The 27,640-nt window shown below is 35.7% G+C and overlaps 2 protein-coding genes across 3 annotated transcripts; both read left to right on the forward strand.

The window, feature by feature from the left end:
• Positions 1-4,068: 4,068 nt before the first annotated feature.
• Positions 4,069-19,529, forward strand: LOC147392149 (B3 domain-containing protein Os07g0563300-like). Of its 2 annotated transcripts, XM_086457369.1 has the most exons (14): positions 4,069-4,416; positions 9,234-9,315; positions 9,482-9,580; positions 10,428-11,269; positions 11,501-11,597; positions 12,217-12,391; positions 13,336-13,418; positions 14,454-14,501; positions 14,605-14,874; positions 15,592-15,641; positions 15,940-15,972; positions 16,717-16,830; positions 18,125-18,195; positions 18,315-19,529. In XM_086457369.1, the coding sequence occupies exons 1-14, from the start codon at positions 4,295-4,297 to the stop codon at positions 18,983-18,985; spliced, it is 2,757 nt and encodes a 918-aa protein (XP_086313495.1). In that variant the 5' UTR covers positions 4,069-4,294; the 3' UTR covers positions 18,986-19,529. The 2 variants fall into 2 exon arrangements, with proteins under 2 accessions (XP_086313495.1, XP_086313497.1); XM_086457371.1 differs by lacking the exon at positions 15,940-15,972 and having other exon boundaries at positions 4,070-4,416.
• Positions 19,530-22,740: 3,211 nt separating this feature from the next.
• LOC147392150 (uncharacterized) lies at positions 22,741-27,369 on the forward strand. Its single transcript, XM_086458127.1, has 4 exons — positions 22,741-22,897; positions 25,126-25,363; positions 26,810-26,893; positions 27,112-27,369. The coding sequence occupies exons 2-3, from the start codon at positions 25,160-25,162 to the stop codon at positions 26,864-26,866; spliced, it is 261 nt and encodes an 86-aa protein (XP_086314253.1). The 5' UTR covers positions 22,741-22,897; positions 25,126-25,159; the 3' UTR covers positions 26,867-26,893; positions 27,112-27,369.
• The last annotated feature ends 271 nt before the right edge of the window (positions 27,370-27,640 follow it).

A 27,640-nucleotide genomic window follows, 5' to 3' on the forward strand; every position in this document is an offset into this window, starting at 1 on the left:
CTGATTAATTTTGGGAATTTTTTTTTATAGAATTATAGTCACAAATTCCAATTCTTTCTGTCTTTAAATTCTATAATTAATTTTCAATTTAATTTTCTTGAAATTCTTTTAATATTATTATCAAAGAGAGAATGGTTTTGGTGTAGATTTCAAAGAAAGAAAGTCGGTGAGTTGGCTACAAAGTTTGGTCGTGCTAGAGTAACATTGAACTTGATATCGATTCTCACATTGCTAATGTAAAGGTGCACACATAGTCATAGATACTTTTCACTCGTATCTCGATAAAAAGCATTTATGATTACGTACATACATCCACCTTAGCAATGCGAGAATCGATGTGAATTTTAATGTTACTTCAACATTTTCCTTTTCTTTATGGACTTTATGCTTCTTGGTCGTCATCTCATGAAGTTGTGATAATTTGATGCCCACCCCTTATTACAAAACCTTAGATCATTGCCTCGAGATACACAATAAAAAAGATTTATGTTTATGCATATCTCGAGACAAATGATCTACTCTTTTGTGATGGGGGGTGTATGTCAGAAAAATCATTATTCCCTCAATATTTAATGTTTATCATGTAATTTCACTATAAAAAAAAATGTTGATGTGCTCATCTAAATTCTCCAAAACAATGGTAGGAGAATATTATAGGCATTAAAAAAATGTTATTTTAACTATTTAATACAATTATTATTATGGTGGGATCCACTCTGTGGATATTAGCGGTCCACTAACGTTACCTTTTTTATTTAAGAGTCTAAGCCAAAAGATGTCTAGGTTTTGTACAATAAAAGTACGTGTTTTAGGCTTTTTTGACTTTTAGGGTTCAGTGGTGATTTCTCTTATTTCGATTTCAAAATGTTCAAATATAAATTATGTATCGGTTCCACCAACTATCCACGTGGCATAATTGTTTATGTGTATCAAAAATTTGATACATGTAAAGCTATCAAATCTAATCTCGTATTGACAAGAACGTTACGTGTCGGAATGGAGTAAGCTGGTTATGCATGAAAATTATTTATTATTTAAAACTCCTCCACGGTAAGTTGGATGCACAACGTCAACGTTCCTCTAATCACAACCCCTTCTAGTTTTGGTAAATATTAGAGGTATCCTTGTGTTTTTAAACTTATGACATGTCCCTTGACTTTGGACTTCTCTTTTATACAAATATAAAATAACCTAAATGCCCTCATCTTCACTCAATGATGAAAACCCTTAATTTTTTCTTAAACAAAATTGGTCATCTTCAACCACAATCACAAATTATTTTCAGTCCATTGATCCCTCATCTCTAATCCATATTTTCGAACCTCCCCTTAACTAGCTTGTAGTTAATCCTTTATTTTCTCTATATCAGAAATCCTATCTTGTAATTTACATTTGGAGATTAAACTTCATAAAATCTTAATTGAGATTGAAGAGGATGATAAAAAAAAATATATTTACTAGTTGAAATACATAGAATCCTAAGGTTCAAGAGTAGGTAAACAATTAGGCAAGTGGATCAAGATGACTGATTTTGGAAAAAAAAAAATATCGAAAGGTTTATAAGGGTATTTATATCAATTTTATTAGTTGATTAGTGAAGATCAAGGTGTCATACCATGTCTAAATCACCATACATTTTTTGTAAAGTTTTAAAGGAGAAAACTACTTAATGATCCATTATGTTGAAATTTCTCTCTAAACACTCCATAATTTTTCCCCTAACTTTTCTTCGATAACTCGATAGACCATTCAAATTTTTCATTGAGAAAATAAAGCAAGGTTGGCTGAGATGACCAACAAAGTGCGAGCAAGTACAAAGAATTTACTCTCTTGGAATACAACACACCCCTCCCCAATTTATAACAAAATCGTCAAACCCTACACCCTTAAGTTCTTTGAACACTTTTGACCACACACACACACACAAAATCTTAGAATTTTTTATGATAAGTTAAAAAAATTCTTAGAATTGAGAAGATGGGGTCTTGAGGATCTAATGATTTTCCTTCAAAGATTCGCATTTTGCGTTCTAGCCAAGGGTCCCAACAAATTGTAAAACGTGTGATGCTCCATAACACACGCTTGATCCATTCCCAACAACAGGCCAAGTCTCAAAGAGTGTCCGCACTGAACCAGGTAGACACCCTGAAATGCTAAACAACCCATAAAAATGGGACCAAGCCTCTCGAAGCCACCTTGTAGTGTAACAAAACATGATCCACAGACTCAACATCTCTCAAGCATAAGATACAACAATTGGACCCACACAAAACTCTACGCATCAACAAGTCCATAGTTTGAATTTTCCTCAATGCTATTATCCAAGTAAAAAAATGTCACTTTTGATGGCATCCTAAGCCTCCAAACTACGACCTCCTGAAACATTGCAGGACTCGCATTAGAAAAAGAGCGGTAGCAAGATCTAATTGAAAATAACCCATCATTGCTCTCCTTCTACACACTAACAACCTCACAATCCAGGTCACAACTAAGAGAGTTAGTGCAAGTAAGTAGCCTACTAACCACATCCATCTCCTAATCATTGAAAGCCAAAGTCTCAATTCTAAGAGCCATCTGTTAATCTCATGAAGCTAGAGATCGAGAGGCCTTTTTTTGAGGAGATGAAGTACAACAATGAGAAACTCCTTTATAAGGAGACTATAACCACATCAACTGTCCTCCCAAAATCTCATCCTACCACCTTTCCCCACTTTGAATTGAGTCGTCTCCTTGAAAAGTAATGAAACCTTCAAAACTCCTTTTGATACCCTAAACCCATGAGTTGCCCTACATGCCCCATTCACCCATCCAAAGGAATCAAACTCATACTTCGCTTCAATAACTTGTCTCCACAGGTTGTTTACCTCCATACCAATTCGTCAAAGCCATTTTTCCAAAATGGTCGAGTTAACCAACCCAAACCTTCTAATCTTGAGTCTCATTTGTTCTTTCCCTTGGTCACACGCTTTCAATTCACTAAATGATGTTTCTGATTTTCCTTTTTGTTATGTCAAAGACACTCACAAATTAACTTGTCTAATCTCAATTCCACCCTCCAAAATATCTAAAACAAAGAAAGAAAATATACTAGAATGCTCAAGAGAATGTTTTTTTTTATTTTTATCAAAGTCACCTTGTCTCCTTTCGAAAGATAATTTGCTTGCCATGACACAAATTTCCTATTAACTCTTTTCACCGTAGGCTCCCAAATTTCCACATACCTATAGGAAAAACCCAAAAGGAGCTCCAAATACGAGGTGGGCAACTCGTCCACATGCCAACCCAACGATGCCCCTAGAAGAGTCACATTTAGAACCCTTCCAATAACGAACACCTTGCTCTTCCTCGTGTTCATCCAGATCAAATACCCAACACTACTTTAAAGCAACAAAGTAAGCCTCCAAACCTTCTAGTTTTCTCCAACGAAACATTAATAAACACGATCATCTACAAATAGAAGGTGTTCTTAATGCCTCCCTTGCCCTCCTTTCAGTTGGTGAGATCAATGATTCAAATTATCGAAATTGACTTTTTTACAACTAACGATCTCGACTTTGGTACATGAATTATTAAGATCGACAATTTGAAATGGTTGATCTCAACGATTTTAATTATCAATCTCAGTGATTTGAGTCCCACTTTTTATTTGGGTGATAGGCATTATGTAAGAATGATTTTAGTAACTGTGTTGCAACGTTTCCCCCCAAAATTCAAGGTGCATTTAAAAAGTCATCCCTACCGCAGGGTTTACTACGTAAATTTTCCAACTTTAAAACCCTATCAGTTGCACATTATGCGTCAAACGTAGTAGGACAGATAAAAAGAGTCGTCATGAATGCATTTACGTACGCTGTTGGGTGCGTGACTGACGTGGTAAGGCACATAACTCTAGATCTTTTTCCTCGGGATACATAAGAAAAAATGTACGGTTATACACCCTTGACATGTCATCCACGTATCCAGCCGCGTGCATTCATCATTATTCTTATAAGTACCGTTCTTATTTATTTAATTTATTTACTTATAAAATAGATCAATAAAAATGGAAATTAATCTTTTTATTTTTTATTTTTTAATGACGATGACGACGAGGACGTGAGAAGGTGAGGAGAGAGAGAGAGACCAAGAGCAACGAAGACAACGCCCAATGACGCACACTTCGTATTGTTTTAAAATCGTTTAGTTATTCTCTCTCTCTCATTATTACAGATCACACCACCAACATCGTGACATCGTCCTCCTCTCTAAGAATCTCTTTAGGGTATTTTCTTCTGTGTTCAAGTCCAGAGCTTCGATGTCGTCTTCTTCGACAAAGATTTGCTTTAATCCAGACTGTAAAGACGCAAAATCGGATCGGTTTAGGAGAGGATGGCGGTTTCGAACTGGTGATTTTGCTGAGCTATGTGATCGATGCGCGTAAGAAATTTCTTCTTTCTCACTTTCTCATTATTGTTGGATGCTTCGATTTTTTTTATTTATTTTTACTTGAATCTTTGTCATAATTGCTACTGATTGGAGATGTGCGAATCAGCTCATGGATGATTTTAATGCGTGTTTTGGAGGCTTGAGAGATTCATTTAGTAGGTTTGGTTGCTGTTTAGGTTCAATTTTAGTTTATTATGTTTGTTTGAGGCCAAAAACTGGTTCCTTTGTTAAATTTGGGACTAGTTGGTGATGGAACGCACTTAGGTTTTCGGGTTTGGGGGGTTCGTTTGGAGGAAAATGTACGATTTTCATGGACTTTAAAACGGAGCAGATATTTATTTATTTATTATTATTTTTGTGTGTGTTTGTTTGTTGGGGGGGGGGGGGGGTTCACTTCGAATTCAATTGCTTTGGTCACTCAGTCCTGGTTCGGAGTTGAGTCACACCAAGAACATGTTATTTGGAGATTAATGGTATGATACTGTGATTAGATAATCGTGCTCTTTTTATTCTGACTTAGTTTTACCAAAATTGAGGATCATGAACTGAGGATTCAATTCGAATTCCATTGCTTGGGTCACTCAGTCCTGGTTCGGAGTTGTGTCACACAAAGAACATGTTATTTGGAGATTAATGGTGTGATTAGATAATTGTGCTCTTTCTATTCTGACTTAGTTTTACCAAAATTGAGGATTAAGAACTGATGATTTTGTTTTATATTCTTTTTTCGTAATGACCTGCAACATGAAAAGTTAATTAGGGCTTGTTTGGGAGCACAAATCATCCAATTTTGCTTGTCATCTCATTTATGCTGAGCCTGTTAGGGATGAACACAGCTTATGTGTCTCCTTTTGACCTATTTTCTATGAATTTTTTTTTACTTAAAAAAAAGGCCAATCCGAGATTTCATAGAATCCTGGATCGATCAATCACATGAACTCACGTGTATTGAGGCATCCCCATTTAAAAAAAAAACTATTGCGAATGGTTATCTGGGATTTTTTGCAATCCCGGATTGACTTTCCCGTGAGCAAAAAATCTCTCTATTTCTACCATGTTTGGCACCTAATAGCTGGAAGCTTCTACCTTATCCTGCTGCTCCCACTTCACAAACCTGCTTTTGATCCCACTTCTAGTCATAAAATAGTTCAATTACTTCCCACTTCCAACGTAGAACCGCTTCTTGGCACTTCTAGTTACTAAGGTTTGTTAATCCTTTTAAAGTTGTTAGAGCCATACAAATGCAAAAGCAAGAGTTGTTTTTCTAATTTTTTTGTTATTCGATGATCACTCATTTTTAAATTATTGGATTCAAAATTACCAAACCCCCTAAAATGATGTGAATTGCCAATGCATTCACTTTAGAATGAAGGCATTGCAAATTTTGGTTCGTCTTAATGGATTATTACTCTTACAGTATTTAGTTTGGGATGTTGAGAAAGATCTAAACCTTGAATGAACACTTCATTTTTTAAGATTTTTCCTGTGTTGCACATTGTACCATATGCACATGTCGGTCATATGTTGAGACAGTTTTTGAGCAATTCTTAATTTATTGAAATATTATACATCATCTATTACTTGTACTGGGATGAACATGATGCTCAAATGATGTCATTCCTTTTTGAAGAATAATCTCTCTCTCTCTAAATAAGAGTTCTTTATATATTTTTTTCATGAAAAATCAAAATTTTGAGGGAATTATAACAATTTTAGAATTAGAGAAAATATTAAGTTTATAATTAGAAAAATCTAGTAATGGTTATTAGTGTGAACACATCAACGTGATCTTTCTAATGCTTCTATAATTAATGGAAGCCAATTTATTGATTGAAATTTACGAGATTTTTACCTATCAAAATTAAAGAAAAAAGTTAGAATTGTAGACACAAAAACTGCGGAAAGGTTCTTATATCTCTTGTAAAGGGTAAAATCGGTATTGAACATGTAGCATATATAAGATGAATATCGATGATTGATCACACAATAATTAATGCGTAGCTCGAGGCATTGATATATTCTTGATTAGATTTTTGGTTAAGGTTGTAATCTTATACAGAAATAGAAAGTCTCCTAATTGACTAGAGAATATCTATTTCTAGATAAGGATAGATTTTGTCAAGAATCTTGATTTACTTGACTTTTCTTTTAGGGTTTGTCTCTCTATTTATTAAAGGGGAACAATTAGGTAGAAGAGAGGGGGGCTCTGAGGATAAAGAAAGAGGAAAGGAGGCTAGGGTTTGTAAATCTTGTAATGGCTTGAAGAATAGTAGAATGGCTATTCGGAGTCTGGGGACTTAGTCCGATTTTTGGACAAACCCTGTAAACAAATCTTGCTTCTTGTCTTCTCTTTCTTTCCTTTCTTTTTGGTTATTTTTCTGTATGATTTTTGATCATTTGAGTGCATGAAGAACAATGAAGATCGATTGTTAGGGGTAAATCTTGAGGAATCGACGGCATCCGAGATTTTACCTCTACATCTCTCATAAATTAAAAATGGTCTCAAGAAGCCATCAGTGGCCTTACACATCTAAGTTTGGCACATTCGGCATGGATTGGAACTAGGCCACCTAGAATCGGGCTTGAACTTTCATTGATAAAACCCATGGGTTTATCTCTAAGGGATTCATACCAGGCATGAGCCCATACACCTGATAAAATGGTTAAGCCCTTAATTGGGCTAAAGAACCCACAAAAAAGGGTCGGCCTAGGAACTAAATAGCCTAGTCATGCCCCCATCCCCTCACACACACACACCAAATGACATGGGTGAGACACACCAAAATTCCCTTAAGCCTTAAAAATCAAATGAGACCAAATTAACCTTTAGATCAACTCACGAAAGTCAAGTCAAACGCATAATTGAAAGTCACTCACCTCCTAGGTCTATAAATACCATAGCCAAGGCCATTAGGGGGATTTTTGGGTTATTTTCTCTTAGAGAATGATACTTTTGCTTTAGAGAAGAATAAACTCTAAACACCTTCTCCAAGTCTTGGATCATTGCTCTTGAGAAGATGAATTCCATCCCAAAGAGAAGGTCAGGCTCACGAATGTTTCTCTTAAGAGAAATATATTTGAGGGAAGATTAAGCTCACAAGCCATCCTTTAGAGATGAAGCATCCTACCAAGAAGATCAAGTTGACACACCTTTCTTTGGAGATAAAGCCTCCCCCTCAACTGATCGATTACGAAGTTAGGAGAGAAAAAGGCTACACAACCTCGAGAGAAGATTGAGCCTGCAATCCCTTTTCTAGGAACAAGGCTATAGGATTCTTTTTAGCCCATCAAGTGCAAAGCCCGGAGAGTAGAAATCACACACACTTATCCTTATGGCAATTAAGGAATCCTTTTAATCAGCCCTCTTCTTTAATGCATAACAAACTGTCCTTGTTGTTATCAGGGGATCTGTTACTATTACATTGGTCCCTGTCCTTTTCTTGGATACACATTACCCTTACGTCAATAAAGGGATTCATTAAAGTTTCCTTTGCCTTTTCTTGGATACATATTATCCTCATGACAATAAAGAGATTTGTTGAATCTGCCCTCATCTTTTGATGGGTAAACATACATACACCATCCTTTTGGTGATAAAAGGAATCTGTCAAATCAGCTTCGCCTTTTTCCCTAAGATTTTGACTATTGATAAAAGGAAAATGTTCTTGAAAGTGAGTGTAAACTGAGATATGTACGACCATCTTCATCAAGAAGGTTTAAACTTTTTTCTTGAGGCAATGTTTCGGCCAAGGAGAAAAATTGAAGATGGTCTAGACTGAAACATTCTGAGACAATCTGAAACATTCAATGTTTTACTCCAATCTTGATCGAAACCAGAATGTTCCATCAAAACATTTCGAAATTGAACGAAACTTTGAACTATGTTCATCAATCAAATCATTTGTCATTTTATTTTGTGCACTCTAAGGTAGGGTTGCACTATTTATTGTTGACAATGAGATGTTCAGAAATCTAAACAGAACTTTTGAAGGGAGATGGAAAGGACGTAAATTGGGTTATGAATAAAAAGGAGAGGAGTCATTGGTACACATCAAATGAAAATTGCAAAGGCCCCCTATTTCATTTAGAAGTTATAAATAATATGTAATATATTATAAGCTGATTTTATAAGGTTCTATTCTGGCAACAATGATGATTGTCATGAATGGTGGTTTTTCGTTATAAATAGTAAGGTATTAATTTATAATTAAATAAAAATAAGTATTAGAGAGCTTTCTAATGGTTCTATTTTAAATGCAAATCAACTTACTGGTCGAAAGTCATTAGGTATTTGAAATCTCACCCCCCACCCCCCCCCCCCCCCAAAAAAAAAAAAAAAAAAAAAAAGAGTTAATGAAGGGAGAGAGAATTACAAATACATGAAATGGTATTAATAAGTGGTAGAGGAGTTGTGAGGTTGTAGGTTGTCTCTTTGAATCAATACACATCAAACTAAAATGTCAGAAATACCCTCATTTGTGCAGATGTTCCAAAGGATTTTAATGTAGCTGCAGGGATATTTTTTTATTAGATTTTAACTTTATATGAGCTTATCAATATCCTATCTTTCCATTTTCTATACTAGACACTAACTAAAATATTTTAAATGTCTTTCTCTCAAACTTATGGAATGACCAACTGTATGGATGTTTCGGCTTCTTGGGTTTGTGGGCATCTATATGTCTGGCAATTAGTATAAATGATGAACAGTGAGACATTCCCATGTCTTTTTCATAGATCTGATAAATTGTGTATTTTCTGGTTCTTTAGTCAATTTAAATTCTGATACTAGTTCTTTGTGACTCTAGTTCTGCATACGAGGAAGGGAAATTCTGTGAAACATTTCACAGAGATGCTGCTGGTTGGAGGAATTGTGAGTCTTGTAGAAAGGTGAACAGAAATGAGATCTATTTTCTGCACTTTTGTGTTGGTTCTTATTGTATGCATGGATTTTCTATTGAACTGAAGAACCCAATGGATTCCATCGTCTCCCAAATTTTATATTTGGGGTTTACATTTAGATCTGAATCCTCTAACTAGAAATCTTCCTTTGCAGCCGTTACACTGTGGATGTATAGTTTCAGTCAATGCGTTTATTCTGTTGGATGCCGGAGGAGTCGAGTGCATGGCATGTGCTAGGAAGAACTTAACTATTGTAAGGATGGAATAGTTTATACGTGATCATATCTTCTAGTTTTTTTTCATCACTTTTAGAAACTGAAACTAGCCTGTTAGGCCTCTGTGGTTCTTTTTTTTTTTCCTTCATGAATGATGTCGTGCATATTGATATTTGATTATGCATGGACTCTGCTTTCTATCTCCACTATTAATTTGTGAAACTATTTACACAAGCTTTATCCATTAGAAATCTAGGTCATAATTAACCCATGGAATTATGTACCGACATCTAGTTGGTCCTTATGTTAACGACCAATAGATTTTGATCAATAATGTTTAGGTCATACTCTTCCCCATTTTGTACATTTTTGAATATGGATCAAATGTCCCAAGGTTGTGATTTGCAATGGTAAGGATTTTTCTTTTATTTGCATGCTATGTCAGAAGATTCCTATAATGGTGTTTCCTAACACTGGGAAAATTTTGGCTGTCTGAGAAATATAAAACCATCAGCACTGGGTCCAGGCTTCACTTTTCATTGCTCTAAAATTATATATCCCCAAGTCGCCTGAGAGAAAATCCAACATGCGGACGTCTATATCATATTGGATTTTAAATTGGTATCTTTATTGAAGCTTTTCAATTTTTTTAAGGATGTCTGTATTTCCTACAACATTAATATGCTAAGTTCCTGGATTTTCTTGTGCCTCCCTCTGGCTCAGATTTACTCATTATTAATTCCGAAAGAGATAATTATTCCATGTTCCTTCATTCCTGTCCTGGACTCTTATGCCCTGGGTTTTCCTTCATTCCTTCATTTCCTAGGATGTATAACTGATCCTCTTGTTATTGTGTTTAACATTCTTTCTATATACTGTTTTCAGGCTTCAAACCACATGTGGCCACCCTCTATGTTTTTACCGCTGCCTCCATCCCAGAGAGTTAAAGAATTCCCTACTAAAAATGGGAATCCAATTGCCGGACCAAATACAGTTGCAAGAAAGTGGTGGGAACCACCCAATATGCGAAATACTGCTACTGTTCAGTCCGAATTAAATGCACGGATTCCATCTGAAGTTGACAGATCAAACGCAATTGACAAACTGATTTCTGGTGCACGTCCGTCTACATCTTCACTGGAAAAAAAGAAAAATGAAGATCCATATGAAAGAGTAATGTCTAGCAATCTTGAACTTGCTGCTGCACTAGATAGATATGCTAATGGGAATAGTGGTGTTGACATGGTGGCTGCTTTAAATACCTTTAATCGGGAAGAAATGACTTCCGATGGCGTGCAAGGTTCATACTGCCTTTCTGGAGAAAATGATATAGTGGATACAAGGAAAGGTGTGATTGTTGAACCTGGCTTAAACACTTCTGTTGCAGGATTGGCCTATGATGTGCATCCAAATTCATGCATAAATATTTCAAAAGATGATCGATCAACTCCACATTTTGGTTTGGCTGTACCTTATACATCACCCACTGAGACAAATGGCCCAACCAGGGTTTCTGGAATTGAGTCACTACGACAAACACCTCCACCTCCACCTCCACCTCCAATGGAAAAGCAAATTTATGCTAATCCACATAATGCAGTTGAATCATCTGGTGAAACACAAATCCGCAATGGAAGACCGCGGGGAGATGCTCGGGGAAGAAATCAGTTACTTCCACGATACTGGCCAAGGATAACGGACCAAGAGCTACAACAAATCTCAGGAGAGTATCCACTAATTTGCCATTTAGTTTCCTTGATATCTTGGAATTTTCTAGGGGACTTCTTAGGTATATTCATAGTCATAATTCAGATTTCTTTATTGTCTGTACTTAGTTTATTCTTCTTATGGTACATTGATATTTTAAGATAAGCCAAGAAGTGCTTTATTTTTATTTGATCTTAGCTTATTTTTGTTTCTAGTTCAGCATCTTATAAACCTTAACTGTATTATCTAAGCTCAAATTCAGTCATCACTCCTTTGTTCGAGAAGATGTTAAGTGCTAGTGATGCTGGACGGATAGGGCGTTTAGTGCTGCCAAAAAAGTGTGCAGAGGTGCGTCTTTGTTTCTATTCTCAGTGTTTAAATTGTTTGGTATTTGTGTTCTTAAAGTTCAGCACAGTAAAATGTTGTGGTAAAAGCATTTCTTGGTTGTTTAGGCATATGGTAAAACTTACGTTGAGTTTCATATTATTGTGAAGGTTATAATACTTATAAATATATATATATTGTGAAGGCTATCACTTCAGTTTCTTTATGCGGTACTTGTGGTATTCTTAATTTGCTTCTTGAAACTTCAGAGAAATTATTACTGCCCATCTTTGCCTATTCTTTGTTTTCTATCACACTAATATTTTGTATCATTCTTTCGTGTTTACTCAAGTGTCTGTTTCAGCTTGAATTATTTATATTCTGACTCTTTAGTACTTTGATTGAACCTTAGCATCGTCTATTAGCTTTCAAATCCTTGCAGCTTCTCCAACTGGTACTAGTCCAAAATCATAACACTTGTTTGGTGTCTCTCAAGAATCCTTCTTCTTGGTCGCTTTGTGTTTTTACATGTTACAAGAAGAGATCCTCATCTAATAATTGAAGGAGGACATTATATGCTACATATTTCTTACAGTCCAGATGGAATTGTTGTTGCATTAAAATGTACTTAATCATGAAACAGGCTTACTTCCCTACAATTTCTCAGCCAGAAGGATTACCACTAAAAGTTCAGGATGCAAAAGGAAAGGAGTGGGTTTTTCAATTCCGCTTCTGGCCCAATAATAACAGCAGGATGTATGTTTTAGAGGGGGTCACACCTTGTATTCACTCAATGCAATTGCAAGCAGGCGACATAGGTAATTTACCACCTTCATGGGAAAATGTTCTTTGAGAACCTTTTGCTCCATTTTTTTCCTTCATTTTTTTGGGGTAGAGAAAAATGGGCAAAGACTAGGTTTTGAACCCAGATCTGTGGTTAATCATCACGTGTGGTTGCACCTTCTAAAATGTTTGCTTCATTTTTTTTCTTTTTGTTTTTTGGTTGATGAGTGGTTCTTTTGCTATGAATTGGTTCGATTACTTGCATATGAAATTATCATATGAAGTGGCCTCTCAAAAAATTTAATCAAGCCATGCTTATGTTATGCATTTGGTTTTCGTGGATTAGCATATCGAGGTCCTTTGATGTGCATAAAGAAATCATCTTGGTAGCAACCACCAAACTAATAGAACACGGGTTAGCTCTGCAGCTGGTCCAAAAGCAAGCTAAGTAGGTCCATTACCGGCCGGCTCTGGACTGAAAAAACCTAACGGAGTAATCCTTTGTCCCAGATCGGAGATGCTAATGGGGTGGGGAAGTGGGTGGCCTCTTTACCGCACCTGACTATGTATAGGGTAGTACTCTTGAAAGATAGAATATCACTGTGTGAACATAACATTAAGTAATGAACGTAACTCCTGAAGGATCGACCACTATTCTAAATATAGTAAGGTGGAGATCGTGGCCCCTCAAACCCACATTAGCTATCCCAATCCCCCAACTTCTGATGATGGACTGAAGTTCAAACATCCAACTGCTATGGCTTCTATGCAATCACCTTTTATTTTTATTATTATATTTTCTTTGAAATGTATCCTTGAATTTTGTTGTCGAATCTATTCATCTGTTTCATCAGTTTGTTAGTCCACATTGAATCCTCTCCTTGCTATATATGATATGTCTGGGATTTTATTTTCTTCTTTCTTCCTCGTTCTTTTTCTATCTTTGCTGTCTGGAACTGAGTTAATTTTATTTCTTCAGTAACATTCAGTAGGATTGATCCAGAAGGAAAGTTGGTCATGGGATTCAGAAAGGCTTCTTCAAGTATTCCACCATCTGACCAGGTTTGCCATAATAATTTAGACGGGTTCCCTAACTTTATATTTTAAGTAGTATTTGTTCATACAGATTTTTCTTTGATAACCACTCTCCATGACAGTTGGAAGACTTAAGAGTATCTGATATAGATCAATCATTTCATGGTTTATATTACTTCTTGTAGCTTAACTAGGTCATGCTCCGCGATTCAGTCCCCATAAATTGATAATACCAGAACACTCAGATTTTTAATTTTCGGGGATGGGTGGGTTCAGGGGTGTTAGTGTCTTCAAAGTCTAAGAAATATGAGATATACATAGTGACGTGTGATGGATTTAAGATCGTTCATTACTTGGTCTTTGCAGACATGTTTTCAACCGACCAGACTTTGTATCTCTTCTCTTTTCAATAAAATTTATATTTATAAAAAAAAATAAAATTATAATCTGCCTCAACTTTCAAACAACTACCACAAGAAATTATAGATGTCTTTTCGAATTGTGATTGTGTTGTCCATAATTTTTAATCATAATATAACGTGCCTCTAATGCAAAGGTCTCTATTAACCAACCTATTTTGCAATTCAATTGCAGCACTATTTGCTTTGTTGTTAGACTTAATGGCTCATACGGAACAACATACTACCTGAGTTCCTAAGTACATTGATTTGAATCGCAATTTACAGGTTTAGATTTGCTTTTGACTACCAATTCTATAATAGTATAACTGATGTTCTTGAAGTGCATTGGTTTGGTGCATCTAAGATATATTTGGTTCCTAAAAGGTTTCTTTTGGAGCTAATAATAACAGAGAGAGGACCAGAAACAACTGAAGGGCATTTGGTAGAAAAACCCTTGTAGAGTTCTCTTTAGGGTTTGTGTATATATTTATAAAATGGACACGACACTTTTAGGATCGGATACTATCAGCATATTGGGCCTTTGAAAGGAGCCGTGTTTGGCATTGACAATGAATGTGTATACATATCTTAGACATTTAAATGTCTGTGGCAAGATTTTTAGTTTTTCTAGTTGTTGATCTTATATATTTCTTATTGACAGGACAATCGAACACTTAAGACTGGGAATAGTGCCTCCACAAATGCAGAGGTTTCTAATAGAAAATCTAAGCCTAGTGAAGTTGTTTCAACTTTCAACTCTTCTTTCTTTATAGGGTGGTACATAAGCAATTTATTATTCATCCATGAACCAGGTTAATGCAACAAATCCTGCAAGCACCTGGTCTAAGGTTGATAAATCAAGTTATCTAGCAAAAGATGTTCCTGGGTCTAAGTCTTCCGTCCTCCCTGGTAAGAGGAAAAGCAGCACCCTTGGATCAAAGAGCAAACGCTTACGTATTGAAAATGAGGACTTGATAGAACTGAAGCTTACATGGGAAGCAGCTCAAGGACTGCTCCGCCCACCTCCTAACCATGTTCCCAGTATTGTGGTCATTGAAGGCCATGAATTTGAGGAATATGAGGTATGTGAGTTTTTGTTAGTTTAGTATTAGTTGTATAATTGGGCTTTTTTCCCCTCCTTTTTTCTCTTCTGACGTGTCTTCCATTCTTTTGTATTTCTGGACTTCTATATTTATGGCAATTTTTCTTTTTATATTCACATCAAATCAGGAAAAAAAAATCTTAATCTTTGTTAATTGTGAAACAAAGAGTGTGTTGCAACACTTCCAAGTTGTTTTAAGTCCCCTTCATACTTTCTGAGTGTTGTAGTTCTTTTTTATATAACCGGAAATAAAGTCTTCCAATAAGCCTTAAAAAGGTTGGAACTATGTTGAATGTTGAGGCGTCATGCTGGGATGGATTTTCAACACTCAACTCTACCCACCTAATGAAAAAGGGATGTTGCCATGTTGATGGTAGAATTTTGCTATTTTCTGCCGAGAAGTTCCTTTAAATATTGGTGTTACATAATAAATTGTTAATTACGCGTTTGGATGCTAAAACTCTCAAGTTATCCAGGTTATGCAAAATCAGAAGTTGCATTCATTTAATTGTTTGGTTCTATGTACTGATAGGCACTCATTTTCTATGCCTCGTCTTTTGATGGATTATGAATATGCATATACGATGTGATGGCTTGTTGGTATTACTAATCCTCCTTTTCTACACCTTAATGAATGTAACTGTTGTACAGTAAGGAATGCCTCTTCTTGGATCTCTGACATGATTTTCCCTAATAGGAATCACCAATACTTGGAAAGCCTACAATTTTCACGACCAATAATATCGGGTAAGTTCTGTATCTCTGAGTTACATTTTTGATTGACTTTTATTTGTTAATATCAGCTTCATATTTTATTCCAATGTTTGCAAAGGCATTGGAGGCTTATGCCTTGGGAGGACCGCTTCCCGAATCTCTATTCAATGTCATAAGAAAACAACTTCCTATTGAAAGATTTATGATACATCTAGAAGACGAATTATATTCGGACTTTGGGGTTATAAGACATATCTATGATTGGAAGAAAACATTGGCTGCTAGATTCATTGATCTTGTGTCTAATGTGATGATTTCTCCGTTGGAACAGGATGGGAGGAATTGGGTTAGCACTCAGAATAAGGTTTTCTTTATCAGATCTTTCTTTAAATCCCTAGTACAAGTTTTTGACCAATGGATTTTTTTTGGGTACTCTGTTCAGAGTAAAAAAATCCCATCAAAAGTGGCTTTCTTCATATGGTTCGTGTTATGGAATAAAATTCTTACCTTGGTAATGTTATAATCCGAGGTATCACTTCAATTAATTCTTTTCCATGTGCAAATCCAAAGGTGAGTCCATCGATCATGTTATAATCCATTTTAACTTTTTATCGGAGGGGTGGGCTCATTTTATGTCTCTTTGACATAATTTTTAGGCGTTTTCCAAATTCCATTCATTTCTTATTGAGAGTTGGCAATCTCAGGCTTTCTGTGGAAGGGGAATTATACTACGTTAATTACTTCTTTTTACGGTTTGTTGGGAGCTTTGGAAGGAGAGGAGTCTTTGTGTTGTTTAAGGGATGGAGCAATTGATCCAGGATATTATGTACAGTCTAGTAGGAGTGAGTCCGGTAACGCAGACCATTATGTACATGGTCCTTTTGTCCGTTTGACATTTTTTCCATATATTTCCATATACATATGCATGCATGTTTATGTGTTCACTGGTTATTTCTGAGCTTACAGTCACAATTTATGTTGCAACTGACCAGCAATTTTTTCCCCCAGACCGTCTTATTTTTTGTTGTATTGCCTTGGTCATGGACTGTTCATAAATCATTGCAAAATCTTTTCCTAGTGAATGCTAATACTGTGTTCTATGTCTCAGTGAAAATATTCAATGGGTTCAGTGTGAAGACTGTTCGAAGTGGCGTAAACTGCCTGTTGATGCGCTCCTTCCCTCAAGATGGACCTGCTCTGATAACTTGTGGGATCCAAAAAGGTACAAATGGAACCAAAATTTTCTGCCACTAGAAAATGAGCTTTTGTCCATCCGCAGTGTTGTTTCTGCTATTAATACTTGTTTGGGTACTGCTATACTGCCTCCTTTTATATTTTGCCCAAAAAGATGGGTTATATATCCACCAGAGGTACATTTTCAAATGCACATTAAAAGGCCCTTAGCTAACATTAATTAATTCATATTTTTGAGTGTCTAACATGTTAATGAATGTTATAAGTAATTTACAAGTCGAAAAGTAATTTATAATTTTTACAAAATAAATGCAAATATCAATTTGCTAACAGCTGGCTATGAAAGACAAGAGAACTAGTTTCTGTGAACCGGATAATTCATGAGAGTCAAATACGTAAATTTAGCCTCTGTTGTGTTTATTCTTCAGTTTCCTTCATCTGATCCTCCTTTGTATTCATCATTGCATCCTTTTCCTTTTTAACCTACCCATCCATTTTGGCTTGGGGATTTGCATTATCCTTATCAGTCTGGATGGGTATATATCCACTTGGGTGGGAATACTGTCACTGACCATGGGAGGATAACGATGCGAAGGCAATGAATAATTTTTTTATTCTTTGATTTGATTCCTTCCAAAGATTTGTAGCTTTGTTTAATAATCTTTCTTTTGAGATTTTCCTGCTTATCGATTTCCAAAATACATTATCTATAACACATAGTTTGACATCCTTCACTTGATGCTTTCCTGGACTATCATTTCTACCCGAACTGTGGTAGATTTTTGTAATTTTTTTTATATTATTTATTGTAATATTTCCATAGATATCTTGCATTTCATCTGAAAATTGATTACTTTACAAATTGTTTGTCGAAATATTTCACTAAATGAATGGTGATTTTCACGAAATGTATATAAAAATAAATTATTGGTTACATTTCATGTTGAGCCTTGTAATGGAATTATCTTGGTAATATTTTGTGCAAAATTGTAAAAATCTAATACTATGATTTTCAAAAAGAAATTGTTGGTTAAATTCCATGTGGAGGTTTGTGGAAATGGAATAATCTGGTGAAAATATGCCAAATTTAATGCTATGATTTTTAGTGTGTTTATTGTTCTTTGTGTCATGTTTTTGCCATACCTAAGCTGTGCAAGAAGATGACCAGGTTTAAGTACATTTACTATTTGAACCTAGTAATGACATGTCTAACGTTGTCCATATTTCTTAATGATTCCCATTTGTCTGTCTTGAACAGAATCAATGTGACCACTTTCTGTTTTTAGGCTCTACTAACATGTTTGCATTTCTTTACACACCAGGTCTTCATGTTCATCTGATCAAGAGTTGACGGCAGATCAACTTAACAGTATACTCTGCTCTAGAAATACTGGTATGAACAATTAGAAACATGGCTTGGAAACTTATTGTCTTTATAAAAAATAAAAACTCAAATCTCCCCTCATCCAACCCATGGTGTCTGAGTGACTTCTTGTGATTGTTACTCTACAGGTGCTTCCAAGAAAACCAAATCTGCCAAAAAGGAGTTGCATACGGTCGAAGATTCGGAAGGGCTCGACACTCTTGCCAATCTTGCCATCCTTGGAGAAGGTGAGGTACTCGCTCCTTCAGCCCAGGCCACCACAAAGCACCCTCGCCATCGGCCCGGGTGCACATGCATTGTCTGTATCCAGCCCCCAAGTGGAAAGGGCCCCAAGCACAGTGACACATGCACGTGCACTGTATGCTCAACCGTAAAGCGCCGGTTCCGCACACTAATGGAGCGGCGTGGAAAGCGGCAGTCGGAGAAGGAAGCTGAAACAACCACTCAAAAGCAGCAGCAGCAACATACCGAGAAGCCAGAGCAGGAAGAACCGAACCCAAAAATAGTGATCAATGGGAATGTTGATAATGATTCTAACAAGAAGAAACTGACTTCTCCTTTTAAAGGCCGAATAGACCTGAACATTCAGCCGGAGCGGGAAGACGAGTCATCACCAGTATCAGATTCTGAAAACATCACGAGACTTCTGCGAAATGCTACTGACCTGTATCTCCAGCAGCAGAGGCGGGCAAGTTCAGCCACCAACAGAGATCCGATTGTTGTTGAGTCCAGTGGAGGTGGAGCAGGAGGGGATAAGCTCCCACTTGGTGGCGATCACTTGGGTGTTGATGTGGACTGACCTGTAACTGTACCTATATCCTTGTCATCTTCCACATCAGCAACAGGCTAGAGATACATGGGGAAAGCATATTAATGCACATTCATGATTCATCCACCTCATACCAACTTTCCAACAAATCCGGCCCTGCCACAAGCAAATGGCATTCCCTTGTATATAAAGAAAAAGAGCCAGGAGTTTCGGAGGTTAGTTTAAAAGATTAGATCGGGTTTCCAATGATTATATGATATAATTCTCTTTCCAGGGTGGGCAGTGGGGTTGATGCTACATTATTTTGGTTGCTGATCTTGCTGCCTTCATGGCGGCGAAGTAGATGAAATCAAACTTTTGTACTGTTAGAAATCTCTGGCCCAAATCCATACAAAAACCCATGATAAATATTGAGTTTTTTTTTTTCTTTTTTACTTGCCTCCTTAGATAAGAAAGTGATTTTGATGTCTCTTTTGAATGACAAAATTTGAGTTGGCTACTTCCTTGAACATTTGATCTTGATTGATGAAAAAGTGTAGATTGTGTCTGATAAGCAGTTAATTTACATTTTTTTTTAGCAAAATGACTGAATTTTGGCCCAAACTAAATCATCATGGAAGCCTTATCCCAAAGATTCAAAGTTGGCTAAATGAATCTTGTTCTTTGTTCAGATTTTGTTAAGAACCATGTCTTTTGTTATTAAAAGTGGATTCATTTATTGGGGTTGGATCGCTTTCAATTGTTGTCCCCTTTGCTTGAGGGATGAGAAATCGGTGGATCACATTTTAATTCATTGCTTCTTTACTTACAATATTTGGTCAACCTTCCTCGATCTATTCCGTATTAATTGGGTTTTCCCTCATAAATTTTCCTCATTATTAGTTGAGTGGGCTAGTAATGATTTCCATTCCAGAAAAAGACTCCTATGGACTATGCTACCTTCAATTGTTACTTGGGGGTTTAGAACGAGAGAAATAACAGGGTGTTCAATAATAAGATTAGAAGCATTCATGCAGGTTTTTTTGGAAATCTTGGGCCTTATGTACTTTTGGTCACAATAGTACATAGAGTTTGCAGGATTTACTTTTGATGACTTTGTTTTTAGATGGAACTCTTTGTGTAACTTTTGATTTTTTTTAATTTTCTTTTGCTTTGTTGCTATTTGTGAGGCTTCCTCGACCTCCTTGTACTTTGGTTCCCCCTTTTTTTCAATATGTTAAACTTTAAAAAAAAAAGTGGGTTTATTTATGCTTTCACCATTTTATTATATGGAATGTTTGATCAAGATTCATGATAGGAGGTAGTTGTCAACCTGGTTTAAGCCTTTCCCCCTATTTTGGCAAATATTCTATTACATTCAAAATTTGAAGAAAGAATGAATAAGATGTAATGATTAATACTTTTTTATCCTCATTTGGATCTATCGTTCCTAGTTCTATAGAAGTAGAATTAGTTGTTGTTGATAAGAGAAGAATTAATGGGACTTCGATAATTTTTAAAATTACAAATAAGCCTTTTAATAACGTTGGTCATACAATTTCAACTTTATTCATTTTTCTCTCATTTATATTTTATCATACATTTCAATTTTGTTGTTTTTTTTTATACCTCTTTCAATAATAACTCTCAAATTTTATTCTCTTTCCTCTTCTCCCTCTTTTCTAATAGTATCTCTCTAGTTTTTACTTTTTTACTCTTTTTTCAATAACAGGCACAAACAAACTCTAGTTATTATAATGAGAGAAGGCCAATAGGCGTCTATTTGACACTAAAATTCGAAAAAACAAAAATACTCTTCCATTTAAATTTATCCTTTCTATTATTAAGGTCTTGTTCATTCCCACGACAATTAATTTTCTAAAATTTCAAAAACCTTTATTACATTATCTTCAAAATCACTTTAATTAATATTATAAGCTAAAAAAAAAACCTATTAAATATAAAATTATTATATTTCGTCAATCAAGGACATTATTTTTTTTATATTACCATAATATTCTCTTATCACGTTATCTTCAATTTTTTGTTTTTAATTTTGTATGACAGGTGTTTGGACTTTGGACTGTAGGGTAAATTACAAAAGGACCTTTTTAATATAACATTATTACAATTCTACCATCCTTTAATATTATTTTTTTAAATTGTCAAAATATCATTTTATTATATTATCTTTAAAAAGATAGTTCCCCCCCCCCCCCCCCCTCCCCCCCCCCCCTCTAATGATGGGATCTCGTAGGCTCAACTAATAGGGCCCCACAAATCACACATACTAGGTAAGCATAGATCAATCCTCGTGAATGGTCAACAAGGGAGCTTGAACTCAAGACCTCTCTTTTTTAAGAGGGAGGCCTTGACTACTTCGATGCCTATTCAAAATCATCTTACCTAATATTTTAAATTATCATGTATCAAAAAAATATTTTAAATTATGAAAAAATCTTTATAATAATTAAATGATAAAATTTATATAATAAAACACAACGATGGGATCCACTTGTGAGGGGATAAACATGTCATCCAGGCTTTAGTTACATAGTGACCCCATTTTATAAGCTTTCCTCCTACCCCTTCAACTTTATTCTCTTTACTCTCCTCCTCCCCCACCTCCTTCCCTTTTTCAATAATACCCCCTCTAACTTTATTATATGTTTTTCCTCTTTTACCTCTTTAACCCTCAAAGAAGATGTTCGTACCGTAGGCACAGACAAATTCTACTCTATATAATATAACACAATAATAAGTCCCACTCTAACTATAATTGTGAGTATAAAGGTCTCACTTCAACTAGAGTGGAGCGAGGTCCACACTACTTTATTTTATTGTCTTACTTTTTTACACTCTTGAATTGTATTGTCTTTCTTCTCCCCCTCCCTTAATAATATTCCTCTAATTTTATTATCTTTCATTTTTTTACACATTTTTCGAGAATTCCTTTTTAATTTTTTTATCTTTCCTCTTTTACCCTTTTTACTCCAAAGATAATTTCTATGCCGTACACAGCCAAACTTTATTACATATAAGATTAGATTAAAGAGTTGTGATAAATTAATTCAAAAAAGATACTCAAGTGACATGGAATGTGCAAAGAACCATTAATTATTTTCTTCAAGTGGTTTTGCTTATGTTTCATGTCAGTTGAGTATATATATATATATTAATTTTCTTTCAATTTTTCATTATTTTTCTAGACTAAATGCAAAAGAGTGAGCATATTTGATCTTTACAAGTATAATTTTTGTCAAAAAAATTCTCTTGGAGTTTTGACAACTCTAAGTGAATCTTGCTTGATAAAATTTGTTACTTAACAAATCTTGGAGTGGGATCCACGTCATAAAATTCAAATTGATGCAGTCAATTTGTTATTTAACCTACCTTGAAGTGTATCCTAACCGCATAATTTGTGGCATTAAAAACAATTATCTCATGCTAAAAGGTTATAAAGGAAAAAAATTCTAAGAATTTTAAAATAATAATTAACTTTCACGTTGAATTTTAATTTTAAATTTGAGAGTTTAATAGCCATTCATTTTCAACACCATGTACAAAGCAGAAAAATATATATATGTATAATTTCAATTTTTTTTTTTTTTGAATCTGAGTTTTTTTTTAGGAAATCTAGAAAGCTCTAGTGCCGAATTGGAAATTTGATAATTCATATGGGTCCAACAGTCATTAGTAAGAATTAAAATCCTACTAAGTTAGTCATGCTAGCCTAGTTCATAAAGTAAGGTTTGTTGAGAAGCAACTTGATAAAGTTAGGGAGTTTTTGTAATAAAATTGCAACAGATGGTCTGCCAGGTAAATCTCACTTTTTTTTTCTTTTTCTTTCAAGAAAGACTAATTCCATTTCTACCTTCGTCATACGGAGGAATTCTGGACTTCCGAGGGTTGAGAGTTTATCTTTAATTTTCTTCGCTTAAGAGGTGTCGATCAAGAACAGCTGTAAATCTCTCTCTCTCTCTCTCTCTCTCTCTCAATTCTTTTAGGATTTTCGTTTTTACTGTTTCTAGATTCATTTGTATGTTCTGGTTTTTGGCCCATCTCTTTATAAAAACCCAGACTGCAAGACACTATGGTGAGATGTCTGCTTCAATCCGTGAAGGATTTATGAAACAAAACTGATTTGTTTGGTTGGAGATTCTTAGTTTCCTAAATCTTAAGAGAACATGTGACACTTAATATCCAAATTCCAAAACATGGACTTGTTTCACTTTGATATCCATGTTGGGATGCACTTTGAAGTTGAGTTGCATCCATGTCAAAAAGCTTCAATTTTTATTGTAAATTTGACTTGTATCCATGTCTATTTATGCTGTTTTTGATTAACTTAACTTGATATCGAAGAATTACAGAAAACAAAGGCTAAACATCTGCTATTAGAATTTCGAAATTCCAAATTGTGGAGTCTATCATTGTCATAGTAAAACATTCATCCCCAAATCTGCTTAAATGATTTAGATGTGATGTTTCAAAATTGACGATTTTCGGGTCCTCTTTAAACTTTTCTTTTTTTTGACCTACATAACCACAATAATAACTTACTCCACACATGTTAATTGTTCTAGATAGATCAGCCCTAATGTTATGAGTGTGGATGCAAAAAAATAAATAAATAATCAGCAATACTCCTCGAGATTCATTTAATATAAGGTTTTGATTTGGGTTTCTCTCCAATCTTCATTCTTTGAGTACCCGGGTGTACCTGTAAAAACACTTAGATGCCCAAGTTACTTCAAAATGTAGTAGGAAAGTTTAGGACAATAATTTTTTCCTCATTTCTTCCAAATTTCCTTCTTATTTGTAATTTTCCTGTGTATAGATTTGTTAACCATCGTCTTTGATTTTAGCCTCCACTTACACATTGGTTGCGCAAGTCATGTCACTGTTGTGTCGGTGGCGGAATCAACTCGCCACCTCCAATAACTCCAAACCATTTCAAACTCATCCTTGATTCCACCCAATGGCTGGTACATCCTGAATCAGGCTCCAAGACAATATTGAAAGTAGGAAAACCCTAGAGGGACTTTGTTTTTCACGCTGCATTGATGTGGTGGCCATAGATGCGTTTCCTTGAGATACAAGTGAAAAGCATCTATGGTTATGTGCGCACCTCCTCGTCAGCACAGTGTGAAACGCATTGAAAATCGAAGTCCCCCCAGCATGACTTTTGAAAGTATTCCCAAGTCTAATTGTGATGTGACAGCTAGGCTTGGTACTATAATCCACTTTTTTACTGAAGCGGTACACCAATTGATTGTTTTTATCTCGAGGGGATACGTGTCACCATTTTGACATATGCCAAAAATATCCTGCACAATAATACTTTCCTTGCAATATGTGGCATGCCGAACAATATCGTTAGGGTTCACAACCTCCAAAGAAATTTTTTCCTCCAATGAACACTAATTCCTTCTCCAAATACCTTCTTTGTTTTTTCTAAATTTTCACAACCATATTAAGGACCTGGTTCTGGTCTTTCCTCTTCCTCAGTTTCCAGCCGGGATGAAGAGGTTTATACTTCCATCCTCAATGTACTTTCCCATTGGAGCTTGACCCCCTTTTTGAAAGGACTCAATTTCAATCGATTAAAGACTAGGAATGGTATTTTGAAAAAATTGAATGTTGATCTACAATTAACCTTAACAGCTCAATAAGAGACATATTATGTATGATTAATTTGGTTGGGGTAGTTTCAGTATGATGATGCCACCCAGATTGAGTTTCCAATGTCCAATTCTTCTCTCACAATGCTTGAAGGTCATAAAGAGTACTTCTAGGATCAATACAAAATAAAAGAGCAATTTTCTATCCGAGTGGAGGATGGATCTGTACTCCAATTTTGCATCGTAATCATGTAGGGAAGAGCATTGAAAACTACTGCTAAAAGGAGGACGGGGCAAGGGGATCACTGTGGAGTGAAGCCTTTTCGAGCTTGCTAAGAAGCCTTCTGGGGAACCATTCACAAGAATAGATGAGTCTTTGGAGACAAAAGTTCTACCCACCTTTAACATCCTTTCTCAATTCTAATTCCTCTAAGAACATAATCAAAGAAATCCCATTCCACATGAATATTTTGAGCAACCCCAATGTATTAATGTTACCCTTTTTATGCTGAACTGGGCCCCTTTATGTTGTTGTTATCTGATAGTCTTATAATATGCTATGAGCAGGATCATTTGAAAACTGGATCAAATAGATCATCCAATGGGCAGCAATGCCCTTGGTAAGGTTAAAGAGGGTAGAGATGGTACTCAAGCTACAGATGCGTGGGGGAAAAAGGATGGTGAAGAGAAGAGGGCAGCAGTTCATGCTGAAATGAAGAGAGTGAACCAACTACCTGCAAACAGCAGTTATGCAACGCATCGTCTGCGAGTTCTCAACAAAGTACTGCAACTTATGTCAATGCAGGTGAGAAAGTGTTTGAAACTTTTATTCTATAATCGTCCTCCTCCTATGCTTCCCACCACCATTTTGGGGTTGGTGAGACTGAACCTGCTCCTCCATTTGAAACAATGGATCAGGGAGGATCGAAGGATTTGGCAGACGTTTTATGCTGACAAGGGAATTCCTAAGTTATTGTTAAAAAGAAAAGAGAAGGAAATTTAAGAAATGTGTAGAATACTAGTCAATGAAGATCATAGACTAACCGGTGACGAAAAACCTGCAGTGCCCCAGGCCAATGTTCTTTGTCATATTTTATTTTAGTTATTTATCTACTTAGGTGCCTAATAATGCTCCAATTCTACTTCCTTTGGCTATAAGGGTCCTATCAACGATAAAACTTCTCATACCCATGCACGTAGAAGAGGTATATCTTGCTTGGTGGATCTCTTCAAGACTAGGTCATTCTAAATCACAAGTTTTTCCAAAAATCCTCCTTTTCAAAATTTTCCTCGCACTATTCACCTATTTTTTCCGAAATTTTTTTCTTGCCCTTGACAATCCATGGCTCTAGTTGCCTCTTTTGGTCAATGATTACAGAGCCATTGTTTATTCTGACACTACTTCCTTTTTTCTACACAACCAACTTGAACCAGCAATAACAAAACCAATTGGACATATGGGGTTAAGAACATATTTGCTTTGGTAAGGGGGGCTATGTTTTTTGATGCTGAATGTTGGGTGGTCAAGAAACATGCTCCTTGAATACTTACCAAAAAATATGTTCATTGAATGAGTGTTCTAGATATGATGATGTTGTGGTGGACGAGTGGTAACACCAAAAAAGATAGAATCGGAAATGAGTTCATTTGAGGACTCTAGTAATAGCTCTAATTGGACATGAAATTGTTTTATTTGGTTTGGGTGTGTCGAATGAAGACCAATGACCATGCCAGGGAAAAGGAGTGCTTTGACACGAGCATGGTTTAGAGTTCATACCGTCTCAGAATGTTCCGACCAGGACTTTTTGGTTTCAGCTGAGACTGGAACGAAACATAGACCCTGAAATATTGAATGTGTTGGGAATGTTTCAGTTGAGATAGTCTCGGATTTTTTCTTGACTGAAACCTTGCCTTGAGATGAGATATTTAACCTGGGGCACAATTTAAATGAACTAAAATGATAAGAGGAAGACCCAAAATAGTTTAGATGGTAAGGAGGGATTTGAAGGTATACACTTTGAAGGAAGGTATAACTCTAGATAGATTTGAAGGGTGAGATAGGATTCATGTTGCTGACCCAAATACTTGGGACAAGGCAAAGATGATGGTGGTGGTTATGATTATTTTGATGTTCGTCAACATATTCACACTTACAGATTTATGAAATTTGGTTACCTTAACTACAAATGTGCAAGTTCTATGGCATCTCTAATTGAAGATTTGTTGCCCGTGTTCTCTTTTCATTTTCCAGAGGACAACATCACAGGATGAGGAATTGGAGCTGCTTTTTGCCGGGCTTTCTATATGAACAAGAAATCCAACTTGCCATTCCCTGGTCAGTTTTTGGTGAAATTTTCGTGTGGAGCTTCTTGTCTTTCCATATTGTTATTTGTCTACCTGCTGACATATTTGTTAATGTCCATTGTCAAATCCTAGTTTAAAAATATAGCACTTCTCAGTGCATGAAAAGGTTTACATATTTCTTTCAACTATTTGGTGGAATTAAATTTTAAGTTTGATCATCTTATGATTTGTTGACTAAATTCATTGCAGAATGTCAAAATGTTGCTTTTTGTATCAACTCAAAGAACCATGGAGCTGAGACAATGTAATGAGGCTACACCAGTATGGTCACTCACATCTGATGCTTGTGAAAACACCCAAACTTATTCTGTATACCTGTATCTTTAAATATCTTTCTTCATACAGTTGGGTTTGGTGAGAGATGAAACTTGTAACCTGTGGCATCGTCAAACTAGAAATGTCCTGAACAAGTATATTAATTACAAGTTAAAAGCTTCTTTCATCTTAGATTTCCTTGTTTATATTCATCAAACTTTTGAGTCTAATTTTCTAAGTAGTTTGCATTTGTTGAGGCTTATGGTCAGCTGGTCGTATTTTTGGGAGAGAACTTTGAAGGCTGTGCTGACTCTCATGATTTTGGGAAGCTAGTTCAGAGATACAATTTAACTTGTTTCTTGGAAAATTGTTGATGAACTGGACATTCTTCTTCTTCTTCTTCTATCCAAGAGTGCTGAAGTTGTGGAAATTGGTTTCAATTGACAAAATTTCTCCCACGGCT

This window comes from Akebia trifoliata, chromosome 11 (genome assembly GCF_017979445.1).
Source record: "Akebia trifoliata isolate Shusen 1 chromosome 11, ASM1797944v1, whole genome shotgun sequence".
In the NCBI taxonomy this organism is placed as follows: domain Eukaryota; kingdom Viridiplantae; phylum Streptophyta; class Magnoliopsida; order Ranunculales; family Lardizabalaceae; genus Akebia; species Akebia trifoliata.

Excerpts from the sequence above, each read along its gene's own strand:
- LOC147392150 (XM_086458127.1), top strand. The coding sequence starts at position 25,160 with ATGGGCAGCAATGCCCTTGGTAAGGTTAAAGAGGGTAGAGATGGTACT. Across the intron at positions 25,364-26,809 it reads TGCAACTTATGTCAATGCAG|AGGACAACATCACAGGATGA; the intron begins GTGAGAAAGTGT and ends TTCATTTTCCAG.
- LOC147392149 (XM_086457369.1), top strand. The coding sequence starts at position 4,295 with ATGTCGTCTTCTTCGACAAAGATTTGCTTTAATCCAGACTGTAAAGAC. Across the intron at positions 11,598-12,216 it reads TGCCAAAAAAGTGTGCAGAG|GCTTACTTCCCTACAATTTC; the intron begins GTGCGTCTTTGT and ends ATCATGAAACAG. Across the intron at positions 18,196-18,314 it reads ACTCTGCTCTAGAAATACTG|GTGCTTCCAAGAAAACCAAA; the intron begins GTATGAACAATT and ends GTTACTCTACAG.